The sequence below is a fragment of the Bubalus bubalis genome, chromosome 18 (assembly GCF_019923935.1).
Source record: "Bubalus bubalis isolate 160015118507 breed Murrah chromosome 18, NDDB_SH_1, whole genome shotgun sequence".
NCBI classification, from domain to species: domain Eukaryota; kingdom Metazoa; phylum Chordata; class Mammalia; order Artiodactyla; family Bovidae; genus Bubalus; species Bubalus bubalis.
Window position 1 is genome coordinate 16,296,088 of NC_059174.1, and position 24,845 is coordinate 16,320,932.

General features: G+C 44.7%; 1 protein-coding gene across 4 annotated transcripts in view; it reads right to left on the reverse strand.

Annotated features, from left to right (window-relative positions):
• Positions 1 to 24,845, reverse strand: part of ABCC11 (ATP binding cassette subfamily C member 11) — an 88,197-nt gene that overhangs the window by 59,990 nt on the left and 3,362 nt on the right. For 3 of the 4 annotated variants that reach the window (XM_044931216.2, XM_044931215.2, XM_006043886.4), the window contains exons 2-6: positions 17,735 to 17,877; positions 14,791 to 14,909; positions 11,416 to 11,574; positions 6,003 to 6,150; positions 3,120 to 3,353 (exon numbers count right to left, since the gene is read on the reverse strand). In XM_044931216.2, the coding sequence (XP_044787151.2) occupies positions 3,120 to 3,353; positions 6,003 to 6,150; positions 11,416 to 11,574; positions 14,791 to 14,909; positions 17,735 to 17,833 (759 nt within the window). In that variant the 5' untranslated portion in view covers positions 17,834 to 17,877. Of the gene's footprint in view, positions 1 to 3,119; positions 3,354 to 6,002; positions 6,151 to 11,415; positions 11,575 to 14,790; positions 14,910 to 17,734; positions 17,878 to 20,857; positions 20,904 to 24,845 lie in introns of all 4 variants that reach the window. The other variant, XM_044931214.2, reaches the window with a different exon arrangement.

Sequence of the window (24,845 nt, forward strand, 5' to 3'; positions counted from 1 at the left end):
TCAGATGCTGGGCTTTTTGAGGGATAGAGTTGTGGATCTGAAATAGTTTATGTCTTTGAAGGGAGCTCGTCTGAGTGGAGAAACCAGATTTGGGCTTGGTGGGGAGTAGGGTCAGAAAGAGGGGGTCTAGAGATACTATCATGAAGGAGAGACCATCTCAGGCAGGCCTTTGAAGATTGAATGAGATTTTGAAAGGGCAGGGGGAGTGATGTGAGCAAAGCTGCCTGGAGGTGGACAATGCCTGGTCCATTTGGGGCTAGAGGTTTAGCCCTGCCTGGCCAGGAGGGTAGAAGTCAACCTAGGACTAGAGAAAGGAACACAGGAAGAGATGAGGCAGGACAGCTGCTGAGGCCAGATCACAAAGGAGTTTGTTTGAGAGGAAAGAGCCAGAGCAAGGATGTCTTTTCCAAAAATTAAATGATCTGTTTCAATATAAAAGTAATCCATGCTCATCAAGGCAATTGGTAAGCAGTAGAAAAATAGAGACGGAGAGGGCAATGGCACCTCACTCCAGTACTCTTGCCTGGAAAATCCCATGGACGGAGGAGCCTGATGGGCTGCAGTCCATGGGGTCGCTAAGAGTTGGACATGATTGAGCGACTTCACTTTCACTTTTCACTTTCATGCATTGGAGAAGGAAATGGCAACCCACTCCAGTGTTCTTGCCTGGAGAATCCCAGGGACAGGGGAGCCTGGTGGGCTGCTGTGTATGGGGTCGCACAGAGTCGGACACGACTGAAGTGACTTAGCAGTAGCTGTAGTAGTAATAGTAGAAAAATAGAGAAAGTGAAATTAAACATAGAAAATTCCAATATCCCCCCATGACTCTGGGTCATAGTTGGTCATATATCTTTCTTCAGTCTCTGCCATTGTTTGTGTTATGCTGTAGGGAGCTCCAGCTAGGAAATAACCCATCAATAACAATAACCAGGCAGCTGTAAGTATTTCTCCTCTGCAGATAAGAAAATTAACACCCAGAGATTATCTCTGCTTGTTTTTCCTTGAGCTACCAAGTCCTCCCATACCTTCCTCCCCAGGGCATCTGAGGGGATGTGGTTTCTGATGTGCTTCTACTGGGGATTCATGGTTTTTTTGTTTTAATTTTTAGCTGCATGAAGGATCTTAGTTCCCAGACCAGAGATGGAACCCATATCCTCTTACAATGGAAGCATGGAGTCTTAAACACTGGACCACCAGGGAAGTCCCAAGATTTTTGTCTTTTTGGCCACTGCTGTACCCCTTTGGTGGGCTTCCCTCATAGCTCACTTGGTAAAGAATCGGCCTGCAATGCAGGAGACCCCAGTTCGATGCCTGGGTCAGGAAGATCCGCTGGAGAAGGGATAGGCTACCCACTCCAGTGTTCTTGGGCTTCCTTTGTGGCTCAGCTGGTAAAGAATCTGCCTGCAATGCAGAAGACCTGGGTTTGATCCCTGGATTGGGAAGATCCCCTAAAGAAAGGAAAGGCTACCCACTCCAGTAGTCTGGCCTGCACTGATCCCCTCAGACGAGTTGGGAAGAAAAGTATGGGAGGACTTGGTAGCTCAAGAGATCAAAATGCCAGCATCCACTGGATCATCGAAAAAGCAAGAGAGTTCCAGAAAAACATCTACTTCTGCTGATTGACTACACCAAAGCCTATGACTATGTGGATCACAACAAACTGTGGAAAATTCTTAAAGAGATGGGAATACCAGACCACCTTACCTGCCTCCTGAGAAATCTGTATGCAGGTCAAGAAACAACAGTTAGAACTGGACATAGAACAATAGACAGGTTCCAAATTGGGAAAGGAGTACATCAAGGCTGTATATTTTCACCCTGCTTATTTAACTTATATGCAGAGTACATCACGTGAAATGCCGGGCTAAATGAACCACAAGCTGGAATCAAGATAGCTGGGAGATATATCAATAACCTAAGATATGCAGATGACACCACCCTATGGCAGAAAGTGAAGAACTAAAGAGCCTTTTGATGAAAGTGAAAGAGGAGAGTGAAAAAGTTGGCTTAAAACTCCTTCAGAAAACAAAGATCATGGCGTCCAGTCCCATCACTTCATGGCAAATAGATGGGGAAACAATGGAAACAGTGAGAGACTTTATTTTCTTGGGCTCCAAACTCACTGCAAATGGTGACTGCAGCCATGAAATTAAAAGACGCTTGCTCCTTGGAAGAAAAGCTATGACCAACTTAGCTTATTAAAAAGCAGAGACATTACTTTGCCAACAAAAGTCCGTTTAGTCAAAGCTATGGTCTTCCCAGTAGTCATATATGGGTGTGAGAGTTGGACCATAAAGAAAGCTAAGTGCCAAAGAACTGGTGCTTTTGAATTGTGATGTTGGAGAAGACTCTTGAGAGTCCCTTGGACTGCAAGGAGATCAAACCAGTCCATCCTAAAGGAAATCAGTCCTGAATATTCATTGGAAGGATTAATGCTGAAGCTGAACCTCCAATACTCTGGCCACCTGATGCAAAGAGCTGACTCATTTGAAAAGACCCTGATACTGGGAAAGGTTGAAGACAGGAGGAGAAGGGGACAACAGAGGATGAGATGGTTGGATGGCATCACTGACTCCATGGACATGAGTTTGAGCAAGCTCCAGGAGTTGGTGATGGACAGGGAGGCCTGGCGGGCTGCAGCCCATGGGGTCGCAGAGCCAGACACGACTAAGCAACTGAACTGAACTATACCCCTAGGTGGAGAAGGAAATGGCTCTTTCCACTCCAGTATTCTTGCCTGGAGGATCTCATGAATGGAGGAGCCTAGTGGGCTACAGTCCATGGGGTCACATAGAGTCAGACACGACTGAAGTGACTTAGCACATACCCATAGGGCCTAGAACAGGGCTTGGCCCAAAGCATACCTCAGTAACAATTTATTGAATGGATGGATAAATCCTCTCTAAGGCTTTGAATACAGCTGGAATCTCATTTACTGTTGACCTGCTCCTATGATCCCAGAGGCAATTATTGATGGTTATCAACACTCACCCTGGAAATGATTTCCTTTCTCTTTCTTCCTTGTCTCCAGCCTTTTCTCCGTCCCTTGGCCTCCAGGGTAAGGAGGTATGGAGGAGGAGGAGGAAAGTACCCCCTCAATGTGCAACCTCGTCACTTACCTCTCCCACGGTGATGTGTGTTAGAGACTTAAATTGCATCAGCTTCTCAAAAGCAAAGGAGAAGACAGCTGCACGAAACCTGATGCCTGTGCGCTGGTTGATGACCCAGCATGAGCACATACTCAGAGACTTCAGACATTCAATGAAAAAAAGGGCAAGGCAAAGCCCAACTCCATAGGCAACATCCCTGGATGGGTTTTCGGTGTATTCCAGGATCTTTGGTATAAGCAGTATCTAAAAGGAAACAGGAGTTTGGATCACTCTGAATTCCCAATCCTGCTTTCAGGCAACACCTAAACAAAGTGCACTGGGTGTGAGGTCCTCAGGTCAAGAGAGGGGGCTTACTAGATGATCACAACTGACTCAAGCACAATTCTGCACTCAGAAGATCACAGTCCAGTTGGAGGACACTTAGGAGTTCAACTGACCCAGATCTGAAGCCCAGCTCCACCACCTCATACTGGTCCTAAAACCAAGCAGGATGCTCTGGTGCTCCTGAACGCAGAAGCCTATTCTGTGCCCCCTATTTCTCATTTGTGTGGAACAGACTCCAGCCTCCATGACCTTCCCTGCATTCCTAAGGGAAGAGAGGGGATGTGGAGACAAGGAAGGAGCAGCCAAGAAACAATAGCACAGTCTTGGGCAGGGTCCTGGTTCCTCCTCAAGGGATACACATAACAATATCTTTGAGCTCTTCTGCAGAATTAAAACGCCCAACAAATGGAAGCTGCTAACTACTTGATGAAATACTCTGCTCCAGAGACAAGGTCACAGTTTGATAACCTCGAGAACCACAGAAGCTCATCAGAAAACCTCCTGAGGCCAGATTAAAGGAGGGCAGGCCATACACACACCCTGATCTCATCAGCAAACCTCACCCTTGAACCATTGCTATAAAGTGAAAACGTTAGTCACTCAGTCATGTCTGACTCTTTGTGACTCCATGAACTGTAGCCCACCAAGCTCCTCTGTCCATGGAATTCTCCAGGCAAGAGTTCTGGAGTGGGTTGCCATTTTCTACTCAAGCAGATCTACCCAACCCTGGGATCGAACCCGGGTCTCCATCATTGCAGGCAAATTCTTTACTGTCTGAGCCATGAGGATTGGTATAAGACTCCTTACCAAATCCCCCTGAATTGGGACACACAGTTTTGAGGTCATTAGCCCACTATGTCCCCATTTGCCTGGCAAAGCAACAAAGCTATTCTTTTCTGTGTGAGTGTGTGGCTGCTTAGTCACTCAGTCGTGTCCAACTCTTTGTGACCTCATGGGCTGTAGCCCACCAGGTTCCTCTGTCCATAGAATTTTCAGGCAAGACTATTGGACTAGGTTGCCATTTCCTACTCCAGGGGCTTTTCCCAACTCAGGGACTGAACCCATGTCTCTTGCATCTCCTGCACTGGCAGAGGGATATTTTTTTTTTTTACCACTAGCTCCACCTGGGAAGCCCTTCACCAAAATTCTGTCTCTGAGATTTGATTTGGCACCAGAGTACAGAGACCACATTTCAGCATCAGTCCCAATGGGAAATAGATTACACACACATGGAGTAATCCAGGGGTTAATAACCTGACTATTTATAAAGATGTGGGCAGAACTGAGGAAATTTAACAGGAATGGAGAAGCACCTTGGAGCTAGCAACCACAGGAAACTAAATGGGGAGGGGAGGATGAGTTTTACTGAAGCCTAGAAGAAGAAAGTAATACAAAAAGGGCCCTTCATTTTAGGATCTGGTCACCAACCCTCAGTGACAGGGAGGGAGGGAGTCAGAGTGATATATATCTTGCCCTCACCTTCTCCTTCCCTCCAGCCTCCAGATGGGGTCTCCCACTGGTCAAACTCAACCAGAAGCCAGAGGCAGAGGTACCCCACGAATGTGATCCAGAGAGGTCACACACTAGGGGCAAAGCATAGGGTGGTGTGGACAAGGGTGGAGAGTGGATCTGGAGGGACGAATGGAGAACGCGCTGTCACCCAAGTCACTTCTTTCTGTGGTGTCATCAGCTGTTGCTTCCTCCTGACCTGCAACCCCTCTCCCCTGAGCTGGTAACAACACCTCTATTTTCTTCTGGGAAGATGGTCGCCTGCTCCAATGCACACAGTCTAGGCTGGATCGTCAATGAAAGCGTTCCACTGCTGATCAAGCAAGTGAGCACGTGACCCCAGCTGGGACAGCCAGGTTCGCTGTCTGCAGCTGAGGAACTAACAGGAAATAGCGAGCCCATTCATCCTAACCACGGTATATGGAGTCTCCTACATGCCCTGAGCTGTTCAGCCATTTCTCAAAGCAGCTCCCACATCCTGAGACAGACTGAGTTCTAAATGTTTTCTATACTGAACTTAATGTCGCCCTATGAGCCAGACAATGTCAGGCTCTCCATTTCAAACATGAGAGTTTCCATGAGGACTATGGTTGCAAGCATCATGGGGTTCCATGAGGGAACCAAGGCACAGAAGGGGTAAACAAATTTCCCAAAGTCACCCAGAAATTAAGTAGCATAACCAAAGTTGGACCCTAAGCACTGGCTGCAGAATTTGCACTTCCAACTACTACTAGCTCCACTGCCCCCAGAAAGCCTTCATTTTCTGAGCAGCAGTTGAGAGACGGACATCCTCAAATCTATTTGTTTGTTTATTTATGTTTTGAGGTTTTAAAAAATTATTGTTATTTTCTGTGGCCACCCTGCATGGCATATAGGATCTTAGTTCCCCAGCCAGGGATCAAACCTGTACACCCACCTCCTCCCCCCAGTTGGAGGTGTGGAGTCCTAACCACTGACCCACCAGGGAAGTCTCAAGACAGCTCCAGTTCTTGGCATGGATCTAAACATGCTAATCACCAAGTCCTGAAGTCCGGACACCTCGTCAAGTCTGCTACTTACGGGCCCCAGAACACTTGCGATGGAGAAGCAGCAGCTCATAATTGTATCAAAAATAAGCCTTGTTCTTTGGAATCTCAGCATCACTCGAAGCACTGAAGCTTTGTCGATTCCATGCCTTGAGACTTCTTCTTCCCAAAGAAGACGAAGCCTTGAAAAGAAGAAAATGGAAGCAAATGAAATCTCTTTGGTTGTATCACCCAACTCTCCCAGTTCTTGCTGGTCTAGGAACTTGGTTACAGAAATTGTCAAAGATAACACAAGGAGAGAGAACAGTACAGGGCATTTAGATTGCATGCATGCCCCAGCTCCAAGAATTACCAACATTTGACATTTTTGTTTGATCTCTCCTCCCCTTCCATTATTTTTCTTTTTGCAAGAATATTTCAAGCAAATCCCAAAGATATTGTTTCATCTATAAATGCTTCAGTATGCATCTCTTCCGGATAAAGCCCTAAAAAGCCACAGAGTAACCATAAAAATGGTTATGAATTAATGACTATTCATTATTAACTATTAATAATAGGCATATATTAATAGCATAGTAAGAATGGCATTTAATTCAACTTTCTCTAATTATTTCAAAAATATGTTCTTACAGTTAGTTTGCCTAAATCAAGATCCAAACAGGTCCCACTCATTGCAGTTAAAAGACAAATCTGACAGACCTCTTGCATCTCATTTTATCTGTAACAATTTCCAATCCTCTGCGTTTTCTGCCATTTACTTTCTAAAGAATCTGAATGATTTATCCTGTTGAGTTTTCCACATTCTGGATTTGACTGATTGCACCCCTGTGGGGCTCGCATAAGTTTCTATGCCATGTATTTCCTATTAAGCTGTTAGCTAGATCTGCTGCTAAGTCACTTCAGTTGTGTCCGACTCTGTGCGAGCCCATAGACGGCAGCCCACCAGGCTCCCCTGTCCCTGGGATTCTCCAGGCAAGAACACTGGAGTGGGCTGCCATTTCCTTCTCCAATGCATGAAAGTGAAAAGTGAAGTCGCTCAGTCGTGTCCGACTCTTAGCGACCCCATGGACTGCAGCCTACCAGGCTCCTCCATCCATGAGATTTTCCAGGCAAGAGTACTGGAGTGGGGTGAGAGGCATAATAAAATTCAGAATTCAAGTCAGCTGGCAAAAATACTTAATAGATGATATAGTATATGTTCCTTTTATCACATCAGAAGACGCACAAAGTGTGCTATCCCACTTTTGGATATGTTAAGCTGGATCACTGAGTTAAGGTGTGTTAGCCTGACTCATCCATTGCCAAGTTCCCCATCGGTGATGATTGTTGCCTATATCCACCTCCGACAGGACTGGCAAAATGGTGGTTTGTCTAATTCTATCATTCCATTTATAGTTATCAGCTTGAATTTTCTGTAAAAAAAATAATTTTCCCAGAACTTTCCTGGTGGTCCAGTGGCTAAGACTCCAAGTTCCCAATGCAGGGGACCTGGGTTCGATCCCTGGTCAGGGAACTAGATCCCACATGCCCAAATTTTGAAACTAAAGATTCTGCATGCCGCAACTAAAACCTGGCACAGCCAAATAAAAATAAATATGGAAATATTAAAAAAAGAAATTTCCCTCATCAACTGTTTTGTTACCCTGAAATACAGTTCGTTGAAGAAACAGCCTAAGGCTCTGAAAAACATCGCCCTTCCTTTTTATACACAAAATAAGATTCATAAAGCACAGAACCCTGATCTCCAAAAAGTGTCCTTATTTATTTCAAAATTCCCAAAAGGGCGCCCCAGTGTTGGATCATGCAACCAAAAATGTATCCTAATTTTGACATTCCAAGCTGATGATGCCTGGGAGCTTTGTGCTACACCAGCAAAATAAGAACACCTAAAACATTTCTTTGGAGAGAAAATTGATATACTATTTGTATATAAGCTTTTTTTAAAAAGCATCCAAGAAGTTTTCATGAAAAGATTTAAAATTGTGTTGACTTTCCTACACTTCTCTTTTGTTTCAGAGGCAGGAACAAGTGACTAGACAATAGTCATTATGATACTCAAGGCTTCTGGACTCTTAATCTCGCTCTGGATGCCTCCCTGCCTCACCATGCATCCACAGTCCAATCTATCAGCTGCAGGCACCATGCTGGCTGAACTTGGACATCCTGGCTCCTGATTCCCTATGGCCAGTTCCACTGTTTGGAAAGCGGTTAGCACTGCCCATGGTGACAGCAGAGACATCACCTTGCCGACAAAGATCTGTCTAGTCAAAGCTATGGGTTTCCAGTGGTCATGTACGGATGTGACAGTTGGACCATCAAGAAGGTTGAATGCTGAAGAATTGATGCTTTTGAACTGTGGTGCTAGAGAAGAGTCTTAAGAGTCCCTTGGACAGCAAGGAGATCAAACCAGTCAATCATAAAGGAAGTCAGCTATAAATACTAATTGGAATGACTGACGCTTAAGCGCCAATACTTCGGCCACCTCACAAACAGCCAACTCATTAGAAAAGACCCTGATGCTGGGAAAGACCAAGGGCAGGAGGAGAAAGGGGTGACAGAGGATGAGATGGTTGGATGGCATCATTGACTCAATGGACATGATGTTAAGCAAAGTCCGGGAGTTAGTGAAGGACGGGGAAACCTGGCATGCTGACGTCCACGGGGTTACAAAGAGTCAGACATGACTTAGCAACTGAACAACAGCAATCATGACAGCGTCGTGGATCAGGCCAAGGGACTCCAGGCACTCGCCAAAGCTGCTGCTCCTTAGACAGCAAGAGCACAGTGGACAAAGCTGTCCCCTTTTGGGCTGCCGTTTGCCCCCAGGGCCCGACAGCGGCACTGGATGTGCCTGTTCTCAGAGAGCTCTGTCAGCATCTGGTTCTCATCCTCTGCCCAGAATCTCAGTAAGTCTCTCATGACAAAGCAGTTCTGGCCCTTTCAACTCTTTACTCCTCCAGCCATGGATACTCCTGCCCAGCCTAAACCAGAAGGGAACCAATACCATGAGACCTTTCTGTCCCACTTTCCTTCTGCAATCAAAACTCCAGGCTTCTTCCTTTCTGAGTTATTAAAAAACTACCCCCATTCCATCCAGGCCCACCTATGCGGACCAGATAACCTGAGGGGCCCGGACCCTAGCTCGACAAAGCCAAAACGTCCCCATGACACCTGTCTGTGTTGGAGGATTCTTTTGTTTGTGGATGCTGTTGCTCAGGCCAAACCATGGGGCTGCCTCTCCTCATTCTAGCCCTGCCTCCACACATGACACAATCCGCAGGAACAACAAGCTCTAGAGTCAGTTCTACTTTGGCTAAACAAATCCAAGTCTTCCGTAGCCTACCCACAGCTCTCTGGGAAACACTATCTATTTCTGGCCATGATTATTAGATTCAGATTCAAGAGACGTGGTTTCACATTTTACCTCCTCCATTCATTCATGATATGATTCAGGGAACATAATTCTCTTAATTCCAGTTCTTCATTTGTAAGATGGGGGAAATAACATCTGCCTTGTTTATTTCATAATCCTTTGGGAATGGTCAAAGGAGACAATGGGTGGGGAGATGCTCTGTAGTTAAGAAGAGTTAACATGTGAGGGATTACGGTGATCACAGGATGAAGATGATGGTGCTGACGATGGTCATCCCGCTGAGAGTGGTGGTGAGGGTGATGGTTGGCACTCTGTCAGCCCATCCTCATAGGAAACAAAGCAGCTCTTTTGAAGGATTAGGGAAGACGCAACCCAGAATGCTGCCTGTTAAATGGTGTGCCAAGTTGCTTCAGTCATGTCTGACTCTCTGTGACCCTATGCACCATAGCCCATCAGGCTCCTCTGTCCATGGGATTCTCCAGGCAAGAATACTGGAATGGGTTGCCAGGCCCCGCTCCAGGGGATCTTTCTGAAACAAGGACGGAACCCATGTCTCCTGAGTCTCTTGCTTTGTCAGGTGAGTTCTTTACCACTAGTGCCACCTGGGAAGCCCTGTTAAATGGTGAACACATAGAAAGAAATCCCTCTAAAAGTGTGAATGCATGGGAAATTACCATTTCAAAGAAACATGTAAAGATGGAGTGATTGCAAAAATGTTGGTGGTGAGGCATTGTGAGTTACAGAATAAAAAAGGCAGCACCAGGGGGCAGAAAGAGAACAGAAGTAAATTAGGAGACCTGGTCTTCGCAATGGTTAGGGAAGAACAAGCAAGCTGACATTTAACTGACGGCCTATGATGTGTCTGGCATTTTCCCAGGTGCTTTACATCAAATCTATTACCTCTTCTGCTTCTTGCTAAGTCACTTCAGTCGTATCCGACTCTGGGCAACCCCATAGACGGCAGCCCACCAGGCTCTGCCGTCCCTGGGATTCTCCAGGCAAGAACACTGGAGTGGGTTGCCATTTCCTTCTCCAATGCAGGAAAGTGAAAAGTGAAAGTGAAGTCGCTCAGTCATGTCTGACTCTCAGCGACCCCATGGACTGCAGCCTACCAGGCCCCTCCATCCATGAGATTTTCACAATGAGCCAACGAAGGGCAATGAGAGATATTTTTTTTATAATTCACTATTTTATACACAAAAACATAGGTAAGTAACTCCTCTGACATCATAGCTGGTAAGAGGTGAGATTCTACCAATATCTGGTATTATCCAAGAGGTGCTCCCTGGAACCTCTATTTTTTTTCCTGAGTCTAAGAAGCAATGGTTCAAAATTCAACCAGTTTCTGCTTTGTCAGTGCCTTCACTACACTGATTTTCTTTATAAATCTCTGAGACCTGGTGATAGCATCTGACGGTTCACAAACTCTCTGACCACTGAATATTCTTTTCAGGAAGACTCTTAGAGTGCCGTCATGTCTGGGATACATTTGGAAAAGGCCATCTACACCTGGTGTCTCTCATGAAGAACCTAGAGGCAGTAACATGAGTACAGGACATTCCAGGTCACTCGTTCCCACCCCTCCCCTTTTGATCTAATTTCACCTGTGAGGTAGATGGTACAGGAAATGTAATCCCACAACGATTAGTGGTGGCTCAAGGTGGCTTAAGAGCCTGGGCCACTAGCCAAAATGTAATGATCTGTGACACAGATAAATGCTTTATCCACACACCAAAAATGGCAAAAGGGACAAGAAGCAGTACTTTCTTTCTCAGGGTCCTGGGACCTCAGACAGACCCGATAAAAGATGAGAATTCTTGTTCCAGAAAAAGTTCTCTAGCCTGTATGTAAATATGTAAATATTTACATATGAAATACATAAATTATTACTTAACTCCAGATTAAGAACCTCCCATAGAAGGAGGGTTCCTGCTACAAAGGGAGAACTGATATATTTTGCTTGTCTGAAGATGAACCACTATCCCCCTCCCCTTAAAACACACACTGAAGCGACTTGGCACCGACTGCCAAGACATGGTCTTTAACCCCGTGGGCTTGCCCAGCATGACTTTACCTTTTGGCGTTTTTGTCTGCAGCATCGTGTACTGACAGCTGGGGGATGTTGTCCTTATCTAAGCTTCTCCGTAAACCTCGAACCATGAGCGGGCTGAGCCATGACAGCATGAGGTAGGAGAACAGGCCAGCATCATCCAGGGGCTGGGGCTCAGGAAACCTAGCAGAAGAGACACGGGCAACACGGTGACACCGGGGCGTGGGCTCCAGGGCTGGACAGCTCAGGCACAGGCAGAACTTGGAAGAGATGAACGAGGACTGGGGGGAAACCACAGTGTGGATTCTACACCGTCTACGTGGAGAAAACAGTACTTTTTCATGACTATTATTAACATCACAAATAATAGTCATGAAAAAATATTTTTTCCTACATCCAGAGGACCACACTGTGCTTTTTCCCCAGTTCTCATCGTTAAAAACCAGAAGCAACAAAAACATCCAGCAACAGAGGAATGATTTAAAAAGAAAGAAGACAAATACGGCATATCCTGCACCATGTTGTAGAAAACAGTGCTGCTGCTACTGCTGCTGCTAAGTCGCTTCAGTCGTGTCCGACTCTGTGCGACCCCATAGACGGCAGCCCACCAGGCTCCCCCGTCCCTGGGATTCTCCAGGCAAGAACACTGGAGTGGGTTGCCATTTCCTTCTCCAATGCATGAAAGTGAAAAATGAAAGTGAAGTCGCTCAGTCATGTCCGACCCTCAGCGACCCCATGGACTGCAGCCTACCAGGCTCCTCTGTCCATGGGATTTTCCAGAAAACAGTGCAGAAGGGTCTAAAAATAGGGACGATCTACACGCAGAACATGGAGCCGGCTCTAAGCATACTGAAAAAAAGGTCACTTGAAGATCAAGAAGTTTAAAATATTTTTACTTATATAAAAAAGGAAGAAATAAAGGAGGTCAGACAGAGAACAATATACACATATCTATATTATATATATTTTAAATATCTATATTATATATCGGAAAAGGCAATGGCACCCCACTCCAGGACTTTTGCCTAGAAAATCCCATAGACGGAGGAGCCTAGTAGGCTGCAGTCCATGGGGTCGCTAGAGTTGGACACAACTGAGCAACTTCACTTTCACTTTTTACTTTCATGCCTTGGAGAAGGAAATGGCAACCCACTCCAGTGTTCTTGCCTGGAGAATCCCAGGGATGGGAAGCCTGGTGGGCTGCTGTCTATGGGGTCGCAGAGAGTCAAACACGACTGAAGCGACGCAGCAGCAGCATATTATATATAATAAACATCAAATTATATAACAATTCATATCAAATCATTCATAGATTGACTTTGAAGTAGGGGTTAGAAATTGCAAAGGAGCAAAACTAAATTCTCATCACTTTAAATTTGTATGCTCTGCTTCTGTAACTTCCATAAAAACTGTAAAAACAAAAAAAGTAAATAAGAATGATAAGGTCATATCTTTGTGAATCGTTCACAAAAGACAAATAATGATTTCATTAAGGTGTTGAGATTGTAATTTCACTTTTTTTTCAACATTGTCTCTAATGTTATATGGTTCGATATGAGGAAAATTCAACATTAAAAAAGATTTGGGGAGATAGATGTGAAGACAAAAATGCCAGACTTGCAAGATGTTCTCTTGTTCAGGGTTATGGCCTCTTTTCTCCACATTCTGGCCCTTTACATCCTTCCAGCCCACCAGCGATCATGGTTGTACGTTCTGGACAATGCTAGCCGGGCCTCTGTGGGAGATGTTGGGAGAGAAGAACTGAGGGAAGATGAGACATTGTAGGAGATGTGTGGGGCCATCTGTGATGGCAAGGGTTGGGCCAAAACTGATGCACCAGGGCTGATATTCCAAGGGCCCAGCAGAAACATTTCTTCTCTAAGATAAGGCTGTCCAGCTGAACTCAAGTACTACCAAAGTTCTCTATTCCTGGTGGAGATACGATTGATTTGGTGGGTAACAATGTAACTGGTATTGACAGAAGCTCAAATTTAAAAAACAGGAAAACCACTGCTGTTTGTTTGTTAGAAAAACACTGGGGCGAAGAGGGATTCCTAAATACAAAGTTTTTCCCATGACGAAACACTGAGGGATCAGAGCAGAAGTGTTAAGCGCCTGTCAACAAATGCTGCATAAATGAGTATGTGTGTGAATCTGTGGAGTCCCCTGAAGCCCCAGGTGTATAAACCAGAAAGTCATTTGGGGATGGTTGAAACTATGGTTTAGTAGAGGAGGCTCCATGAATTTCTTAAACTCTTAAGTTTAAGGTAACATCATAGGGCATTTGGCCTTTTCAATGGCTGCCCATTTTTCACTGAATGAAGACCGACGTACTTCATGTGGTCTGTGGAGACATGCTGGTGGTGTCGCCTTGCCGCATCCACTATGAATAGGACTCTGCAGAGGCACTGGCCTCCTTCTCAGATCCTGGACACGCACATCACTCTGTTCTTCCACTGCAAGGCCAGGCCCTTGCACATGCTGCCCACATCGGCCTCCCGTTCATGCTCCAGGTCTCAGTTTCAGTGTCACTCAGAACCTATCATGCTGTCGCTATTCTGTGTCCCTCACACCCCCACATTTCTTTACACACCTTCCTCAAACAGCAATAATCAGATGTTTCAGTTCAGTCGCTCAGTCCTGTCTGACTCTTTGCAACCCCATGGACTGCAGCACACCAGGCTTCCCTGTCCATCACCAACTCCCAGAGCTTACTCAAACTCATGTCCATTGAGTCAGTGATGCCATCCAACCATCTTATCCTCTGTTGTCCCCTTCTCCTCCCACTTTAAACCTTTCCCAGCATCAGGGTCTTTTCCAATGAGTCAGCTCTTCGCATTACGTAGCCAAAGAATTGGAGTTTCAGCATCAGTATCAATCCTTCCAATGAATATTCAGGACTGACTTCCTTTAGGATGGACTGGTTGGCTCTCTTTGCAGTCCAAAAGACTCTCAAAAGTCTTCTCCAATAGCACAGTTCAAAAGCATCAATTATTTGGTGCTTGGCTTTCTTTACAGTCCAACTCTCACATCCATGCATGACTACTGGAAAAACCATAGCTTTGACTAGATGCAACTTGGTTGGCATGCTTATAAGCTTACTCATTCTCCCCCATGTGAGGTCGGTGATGGGCAAGGGTTGTGGCTGGCTGGCTCACTGTTACCCCCCATAGTCTAGCCCAGTGTCGATGAGTCCTGTTGACTGACTGGCTGAATGAATGGAGGTGCTGGCTGCGCTGCCCTGATGTGTCTCAGGTTTCTTGGGAGGTGTTTGGCTGTGGAGGGTGACAGGACACTGTTGGGACAGGGCTGTGCAGCCTTTTGGAGGGGTCCAGGTGTGAGGGCCTGAGTATCACTGCCCTGGAGGGTACCGACCCTCAGCTCCCATTCAGGACTCACTTTGGCTTCGGTTGGAAGGGAATCATGGTTTTCCAGGCAGCATCATACTTCCCTCTCCCTGGTGCCTCAGGTTCCCTCGCCTGCTGTCTCCAGGGGCTGTCTTCAACAGTTATTGTTTTCTTGGGAAAGAAAAAACAAAAGAGCATCAGTTTCAGACCTCACAAATATTGTCCTGAGGGAATGAGGGACCAGCCACCCAAGGAGGATAGATCTTTCCGCATTCAGCCTCCTAGAGAAAGGATATTGCAGTCAGACAGAAAAAGACAAATAGTCTATGATCTCACTTACATATATCTGAGATATAACATCCATAGGATGTTATGGAAAGACCCCCAAGGAACTTTTTGGCCACCCCAATAGAATAAAGCAAGAGAGTTCCAGAAAAACATCTACTTTTGCTTTATTGACTACAGCAAAGCCTCTGACTGTATGGATCACAACAAACTGTGGAAAATTCTTAAAGAGATGGGAATTCTTAAGATGGGAAGATGGGAACCATCTGCCTCCTGAGAAATCTGTATGTGGGTCAAGAAACAACAGTTAGAACTGGACATGGAACAATAGTCCGGTTCCAAATTGGGAAAGGAGTATGTCAAGACTGTATATTGTCACTCTGCTTATTTAACTTACATGCAGAGTACACCAAGTGAAATGCTGGGCTAGATGAAGCACTAGCTGAAATCAAGATTGCTGAGAGATATATAAATAACTCCAGATATGCAGATGACACCACCCTTATGGCAGAAAGAGAAGAACTAAAGAGCCTCTTGATGAGAGTGAAAAAGTTGGCTTAAAACGCAACATTCAGAAAACAAAGATCATGGCATCTGGTCCCATCACTTTATGGCAAATAGATGGGGAAACAATGGAAACAGTGAGAGGTTTTATTTTCTTGGGCTCCAAAATCACTGCAGATGGTGACTGCAGCCATGGGAATTAAAAGATGCTTGCTCCTTGGAAGGAAAGCTATGATCAACCTAGACAGCATATTAAAAAGCAGAGACATCATTTTGCCAACAAAGGTTCAGTTCAACTCAGTTCAGTTGCTCAGTCGTGTCCGACTCTTTGTGACCCCATGGACTGCAACACACCAGGCCTCCCTGTCCATCACCAACTCCCAGAGTTTACTCAAACTCACGTCCATTGAGTTGGTGATGCCATCCAACCATCTCATCCTCTGTCACACCTTTCTCCTCCTGGCTTCAGTCTTTCCCAGCATCAAGGTCTTTTCCAATGAGTCAGTTCTTCACATCAGGTGGCCAGAGTATTGGAATTTCAGCTTCAGCATCAGTCCTTCCAATGAATATTCAGGACTGATTTCCTTTAGGATTGACTGATTTGATCTCCTTGCAGTCCAAGGGACTCTTAAGAGTCTTATCCAACACCATGGAGCCAACAAAGGTCCATCTAGTCAAAGCTATGGTTTTTCCAGTAGTCAGGTATGGATGTGAGAGTTGGACTATAAAGAAAGCTGTGTGCCAAAGAATTGATGCTTTTGAACTGTGGTGTTGGAGAAGACTCTTGAGAGTCCCTTGGACTGCAAGATCAAACCAGTCAATCCTAAAGGAAATCAACCCTGAATAGTCATTGGAAGGACTGATGCTGAAACTGAAACTCCAATACTCTGGCCACCTGATGTGAAGAACTGACTCATTGGAAAAGACCCTGATGCTGGGAAAGGTTGAAGACAGGAAGAGAAGGGGATGACAGAGAATAAGATGGTTGGATGGACATGAGTTTGAGTAAGCTCTGGGAGTTGGTGATGGACAAGGAAGCCTCGTGTGCTGCAGTCCCTGGGGTCATATAGAGTCGGACACAACTGAGCAACTGAACTGCACTGAACCGAATAGAATAAAAAATACCCACCCAACGAACAACAAAACAAAAACCTGACTGGTAATTGCCAGAGGTGAGGATAGGCAAAATGGGTGAAGGTGGTCAAAAAGTACAGACATGCATTTATAAAATGAATAAGTCATGGGAATATAATGTACAACATAGTAGCTATAACTGATAATATCGCACTGCATATCTGAAAGTTGTTAAGAGAGTAGGTCTTAAAATTTCTCATGAGAAAAAAAAATAGTTGAACTATGAGTGGTGATGGATATTGTGGTGATCCTCTCATAATTTATACAAATAATGAATCATTATATCATACATCTGAAAGTCATATGATGTTTTATGCCACTTATGTCTCAATAAAAATAAATAAAGGAAAGCCTGCCAGGTAGGGAATGAGTGATGTGTCAGAACAACCAGCTCCCAGCTCTGGCTCTGCTCCTACTCTGGGCAGTTCCCTCAACTTCTCTGGGCTTTTCTCTGGCCATAAACACTGTAGACAAGAAGAAAGGGTGTTATGTTTAGTCACCCACAGAATGCAAAACCAAGTCACTCTCTAAGGATAAAACTATTAAAAAGAAATCAAGAAGTAAAAAACAAATCACAAGACATTACATGTTACCCTTTTGATAAAGTAGGAAACCACTGAAATGAAAAAGGTATATTATTTCTAGGACTTCATATGGAATAAATAATACTCTCTTGAAAAACACAGTAAGGGATCCTTGGGTAAAGGTTCAGAATAGTGGTTCCTGAAGGAACCAGGGAGAGTTTGGGAATGTAATGGGGTCAAGGTCTGAACTGGTGAGTTGGTGGTAGATTTATTGGTGCTTATCATATTATTATAAGTAAATGCATAAATAAGTGAGAGAGACAGAGATGGGGTGGGGAGTGGAGGGTAGTGGGAGACAGCTGTATGAGCCATGAATGTGCATCATAACCAACAATTATGATTCATCTAATTGTAGAAGCCAGAGCTTCATTTTTAAAAAATCAAAATTGAATAAATAGGGGACCAAAAAAATTTGATCCAGTTTATGACCATTGAAAGTACCTGTGAACTCAGTTTTCTGGTGTTTTGATGCAAAGGAGATCTACTTACATAGCTAAGTCCCGAAACCATGTCATCATCTACATCCAAGCCGAGATTCACAAGGCCACCAGAAGACCTGGGGACCCAGTACATCCTCCTTCTGGTCATTTTCAGGTGTACTGTCAATTCTTTGTTTCCCAGAATCAGAGAATCTGAAAAGGCAACAGGTAAGAACAGCTTAGATGGAACCCCAAGCAACCAGGAGAGAGGGATATCGCTCAACAAGGAGTGTGCAGGGGGCCGTGGTCACAGCACCTGCTCTTCCCTCTGTTAGGAATGGGCTTGGCTCCCTGTCTTTAAACTTCTACTTGGGGCTCAGCCTAAGATCACCCAGGGAAACCCCAAACCACCCATTCCCAACCTACATCCTTGGGCCAGGTCAATCTTCTTTAATATATTCAAGGCTTGCTCTTAAAACCATGCTTCTTCTTCTTCTTTTTTTTTAAACCATGCTTATTTACCCATGCCTCTTCTTTTATTCCAGTCTATAATTGTCTATTTAGGTGAATCACTGATTTTTTAGAGTTCATTTCTTGGACTAAACGGAGACCCTCACAAGGACAAAGACAGGTCTGCTTTGCTTACTATTAAATCCCTCAGGCCTAGGGATCCCCTAGGAGGAGGGCAATATTCAGTAAATCAATGGTGAATGAATGAATAAATAAATGAAAGAAAAGTGATTTTGCCATTCTCAGACTCAGGGGAGTGGATCTGGGTATGCTTTAGGACATTTATTTATTTTTGAAAATATTTATAAATCTATTTGGCCACATCAGGACTTAGCTGTAGTATGTGGCTTCTTTAGTTGAGGCATGCAAAATCTTATTTGAGGATTTAGGATCTAATTTTCTGACCAAGCATGGAACTCGGGCCCCCTGTATTGGAAGCTTGAAGTCAAAGCCCCTGGACCACCAGGGAAGTCCTTGATTTAGGAAATTTAAATAACTAAAAAATATATTAATTTGCTTTTTATTTTGCCTTTGTGAATATGTGATTCACTCTCAGAACATCCATGTGCCTGGGGCAGGAGAGGGGATGGTAGTCAGTAATGTGTCTGAAGGAATGGAAAGAGAAAGAAAATGTACAACAGAGCTGGCATCATGGGGTGTGATGGGTGTCTCACCGGGCCCCAGCTTGTGATGGACTTACAGATGTTCTGCCACCACCATCTTGAAATTCTTCACAATAGGAACAAGGAGTCCCACATTTTCATTTTGCACTGGGTCCCACAGATTATATAGTCAGTCCTCCTGCTCAGATACAGCTTTTAGCATTCAAATACTGGATTGTGTTTCAAGTAAACAGACTTGAAGACTAGCCTATTGTCTTGGGAGAAGATTCTCTAAATTCCTTTATCCCATTCCCTCTCATCTCACTTCCTTTTAGCAAATCACACCCAAATCTGGTGGACTCAGTTTCTGGAATTCTCCTATAGAGCCTACAAGACAGATTCCCCAGCCATGGCACCAGGCCATAAGTATACAGTTAGCCCTCTGTACCCATAGATTCTGCAATTAAAATTCAACCAACTGACTATAGATAATATTAAGGAAAAATAAAATAAAATCTCAGTATTCCCCAAAGGAAAGCTTCAGTTGGCAAAGGAAACTGTTTACATAGCATTACATTGTATTTACAGCTATAAGTAATGACTTAAAGTATATGGGAGGATGAGCTTAGATTATATGTAAATACTACACTATTTTATATAAGGGACTTGAGCATCCTTGGATTTTCAGATCCACAGGGGGACTGGAACAAATCCCAGCTCTGAACTGAGGGGCGACTGTACTTGCATGTGAGGATAGCAGTGGACCTTTCAGGGGTGAAGGAAAACTTTAAAATAAAAGAGGTATGTCAGGTAAGAGAGGGTGTCAGGTAGCTCTTATTTAAGACTTTGGGAAGAGTCCAGTTCCTGTCTGTCAGAGCAGCCAAAAGTGAAATTGGCATGATTCAGTGGAAGGAAGCCCTGGGGGTAGAACCATGGTATACTGGCCTACAGTTTATTTACTAAGACACAAAGGTGCTCAGTGGAGGGACTGGGATGGGGGAGGGGGAGGAAGTAAATTCTAGATTGCAAGTCATGCGCCCTGGCAAGGGACTGTCTGAGTGTTGTCAGTGGTGTGCTGGTAAACGTGTGCATCTACAACTAACCTGTGATTGCAACTGGGGAGTGAATGTAGTTCCAACACAACTGTAACTTGACATTGTGCTTTATGGTCATATCTTAGTAAGAGGAAATTGAAGCATCCAAGACATATGTTGGTTGCATCTTCACTCATTTGCCAATAACCCATGTAACTGCTGAAGAGTTTTCAAATACCGAAAGAGGATTTTCTCATTTTTTCTGGTGTTCACAATGTAATGGCTACAGGCAACACAGTTGTTAATCTGAATTATTAACATTTCCTGCATTTCTTTCTTAAGCCTAGACAATCAATAAAATAATAAAAACAAATCCAGATATGTAGCCTTTGCTGATTTTTGTGGTATAAGTACTCCCATCAAGGATGATTTCAAGCTACCAACATGTTGGGAAGAGAAGCGCACTACAAAATCACTGTACAGTATTTCTATGTACAAATACAGTGGGTGTGCGTGCTAAGTAGAGGTGTCTGACTCTTTGCAGCCCTATGGACTGCAGCCCACCAGGCTCCTCTCTCCATGGGGATTCTCCAGGCAAGAATACTGGACTCGGTTGCTGAGCCCTCCCCCAGGGGATCTTCCCAACCCAGGGATCGAACCTGTGTCTCTTATGTCTCCTGCATTGGCAGGTGGGTTCTTTACCACTAGTGCCACCTGGGAAGCCCCTATTTACAGTAGATGTAAATAAACTTAAAAGTATAAAAAGTAAATATAGTGAAATAATTAGGAAGTGATAGATTTTTGAGCATTATCTTTGTCTTTGATATAATATAATTAATTGTAAGTTTAATAATTTAAATACTATTTGTATTTAACAACTGGGCTCTCAAAATTCCTGAAAATTTGACAATTAGTCCTCATAAACCAGTATTTTAAAACAGTGAGCCTAAACATTTATGTTCTCCTAGTTAACTGGCAAGTAGGGACTCATGAGGAAGACCAGATTCTTGGAGCACTAATACAGAAATTAGATTTTTTTTCTCTCACCTTTCAGTTATAGTATGATTTGCCAATCTGGTTTATTTGTATACACCTGCAAAGAGATACAAGATGGTTTCAAAGATATAACTCCATATAGAAATATAGATGTTATCCAGGAAATTAGTAACAGGGAAAAGTAAATCAAATGCAAATGCTGCTGCTGCTGCTAAGTCGCTTCAGTCATGTCTGACTCTGTGTGACCCAGTAGACAGCAGCCCATCAGGCTCCCCCATCCCTGGGATTCTCCAGGTGAGAACACTGGAGTGGGCTGCCATTTCCTTCTCCAATGCATGAAAGTGAAAAGTGAAAGTGAAGTCGCTCAGTTGAGTCTGACTCTTAGCGACCCCATGGACTGCTGCCTACCAGGCTCCTCCGTCCATGGGGTTTTCCAGGCAAGAGTACTAGAGTGGGGTGCCACTGCCTTCTCCAAATGCAAATGAAGGGAACGCAAATGTGTATAATGGATATGCTTATAGGACACGAGCTGCTCATCTCAGCATAACTGGAACTGAGTCACATATTGGCTTGGGGCACCTTCCATGTCTATGAGGCCCACCCCTGATTCCTTGACTGGCCAGAGGAATTCCCTCCAGGGTTTCCTTTGGTATCCCAGAAAAAAGAAAAGTTCCCTGGCTTCCCAACTTCCTTTCAGGAAGAAGACAGAGCTGAAGTTTATTCAGTCTAGTTAGTGACAAGCCCATCACTGTGGTCAGGCTGGGGTCTAGGTCAGGACTGGGCATAAACCAGGAAGGAGGCAGATACTTCCAGCTCTGTGCTCCCCCATTCCCAGGGAGAGGCAACATTAGGGTTAGTTTAGACTCAGGATTAGTTCACGGCCATTTGCACATGGTGAAACAGCCTGTGGACAGGAGAGGGCCGTTGGAGGGAGGTGATCTTTCTGGAAGAACTGGTTTCTTTCCTCATTGTTCTGAACACTTTCCCAGCCGGAAAGTGTCCAAGGCCAGAAGGGCAGCAGAGGGTAGGGGAGATGCTCAGGGCAAGGGGCAGAGGCACCGGCAAGCCAGGCCTGAAGAAGCTGAGAGAACTAGACCTTATTTCTCCTGTTTCTCTCCCTTCCCCTCCCTGGGGAGTTGGGTAAAGCTTTCTGGGGGCGAGTTCTCAGAGCTCCTGGAGCCCCTTGCTGGCCCTGGCCATCTGTTCGACTGCTGAATCCCTCCAGCCCAGCGCCTGATCATCTCTGTTCCAGAAACTGGGAAGCTCCTTCCCATCTTGGCCTTTGTCTACCGTCTGTCAACGGCATGCTCCTCCCAGCTCCCGGCAGAGCCTGGCCTTCCTCATCACATAGGTTTCAGCTTATACACCACCGTCACAGGGTAACCTTCCCAGATCTGCCTCCCTCATCTTGTCCTCCTCTCTCTAGCACTTTCTACACATTTTCCTATTAGATTTCCTTTACTTATCACTTTCTGAAATTGCCATTTCTTTGGGGGCTTATTTATTTACTGCCTACCTCAGGCCTTTTACACCAGGGTGGAATAAGTATTTGGTAGATAAATGAAGAAAGTAGACGCAGTGTTGTTAGAGAAGGAACCAGGAGAGCCACTCAGTCACTTGAGACCTCAAATTTAGATTCTTGCTGCTTTCCCAAGGGGACTGGCACCCCATCACAGAGATACCCCATCCCTCAGGGGTGGGGTGGAAAGAAGGTGTTCATCAAGTAAGCAACTTAAATGTGGACCCGGTGCCATACCACACCTTCCATGGCATGGAATGCATTTGTATTTTAAAATAAACCCAGCTATTATTATGTGACTAGACACTCATATTGCTTGTTGTTGTTGGGGAGAGTGCATGTTAAAAGCATTAAACGTGTGTTCAGAAAATATACTGCAAGGTTTATAAGATGGTTTTTGAAGTTCTGAAAAAATGCGGACATTCCCCCTTGTCCTCGGAGAAGTCTTGGTGAAAAGCTAAGCTCTTTGGGAGCTAGGCCCTGCATGTTTTTATCTTTGCTTCACCGCCAGAGCCTATCACAGTGTCAGGTACCCAGTGCCATCAGAGAGCAATCCAGAGCATGCTGATTGGAGCCAAGATCTCCTGCTGACCAGCACAACTGCTCTGGAGGCCCTAGAGGCTCAGGCCCTGACTGTTTCTCCTTCACTTGTCATGTCCAATCCATCAGCATGCTCTGTTTCTGTTTTTATTTTAGTTAGTTAGTTAGTTAGTTATGGTTGCTCTGGGGCTTTGCTGCTGAGTGCAGGCTACTTTCTGTGGTGTGCAGGCTTCTCACTGAGGTGCCTTCTCTTATTGCAGAGCTCAGGCTCTAGTGTTCTGGCTCAGTAGTTGTGGTGAATGGGCTTCGCTGCCTGTTTCATGGAATCTTCCCAGACCAGAGGCGGAACCCATGTCCCCTGCACTGGCAGATGGATTCTTAGCTACTTCCCTGGTGGGAAGTCTCATCAGCGTGCTGTGTTGAAGCTACACTCAAACATGGTTTGAATATACTGCTTCTGGTCTGAGTCCGCATCACCTCTTGCCTGGGCAACTTCAACCAGCTCCTAACTGACCTTAAACACTTGTGTTCCATTCTCCACACAGCAGTTAACATGACCTTTTGAAAACGTTAAGTCTGAAAAAGTATTCCACAAGCTCAGAGTAAGACCCAAATTCCTCAGCAGATTCCTGACCCCCACTCCTTACTGAGCTCTCTACACCCCACCCCACCCCACCCCACCCACTTCTCTCCTGCTTCCCTCACCAGGCCCCGCCTCAGCAAATCACAGGAGCAGGCTCCACAAACATTCTAAATCCATCCCGGTCAGAAAGCCTTTGCCATCACCACTCCTTCTGCCTGGAATAGCACTCCCTTGGCAGCCACCCCACAACCTCTGTGTGGCTGCAGTTCAGGGCTCCATTCAAACAAAGCTCAACTCTTCAGCGAGGCCTGCTCTGGCCATCTGAAGGGCATATCACCATCCAGAAGGATTTTCCTTACTTATTTTCTGTTTCTCCTCCCAGAATGTTAGCTCCATGAAAGTAGGAACCTTGTCTGTTGTGTTCACTGATGTATCCCCAGCATCTAAAGTAACATCCATTACATAGTAGGCATTCAAAAAATAGTTGTTTGGTGAATGAATACAAGGTGGGATCACGACAGAGAAAGAGCTTTAGGCAGGAGACTCTGAGTTCCCAAATTTCTGTCTCCAGCACAGCGGCTAGGACACCTGTCTTCTTTCTCTTACCTACTTCACATACAGAAACAAACAATTCCTGGATCAGACTCAGCCACCTGTGGGTCTGTCCCTCTGGCCAAGTGGTGCTTAAGGAACTTGTACTTAGCAGGCCCTCAAGAAACACATGTTGACTTGACTTTCAATTCCCTCCTGGATTCTGAGAACCTTGCTCAACTTCTAATTTGGGGAAAAATTTCCCTCTGCAACCTACAGCCAAAACCAAGTCAAATTCAATTCCCCTACTGCTATTTAATAGCCTTGTAATCATGAATAACTAACCTGTTTACCCTTTTTGAATCTCAGTTACTCATTTATAAAAAGGAGATAGTGCTACCTTCCTCACAGGGGTGAAGGAGCTCCCAAAGGCCAAATGTGAAAAAATTCGAGCAACGAAATACATATCATTGCATGATAACCCATAAAACATTGAATATTCGAGTCCATATTAACATAAAAAATAATAGAATACGTAAATAAATGAAGGAGATGGGGCAGTTTTTTCTTACAGATTCCAGTTGATAAATGTAGACTTAACTCCCTACAGACTCTTACTTGTAATGAGATAAATAGTACCTTAAAGTGGGGAACCTAATCACTGTTGAAATCATCATTGGTAAGATGTTTCACGGTCAGTGTGTCACTAAGGCACATCGCTTCTGTGGTCTTCCTGCCAAAAATGTATAATGTGATCTTGAGAAAACATCAGATAAACCCTAAGAGAGCGACATTCTACAAAATAAGAGACCAAAGCTTTGAAGGAAAAAAGAAAAAAAGATTGAGGTGACACTGTATCTAAATAA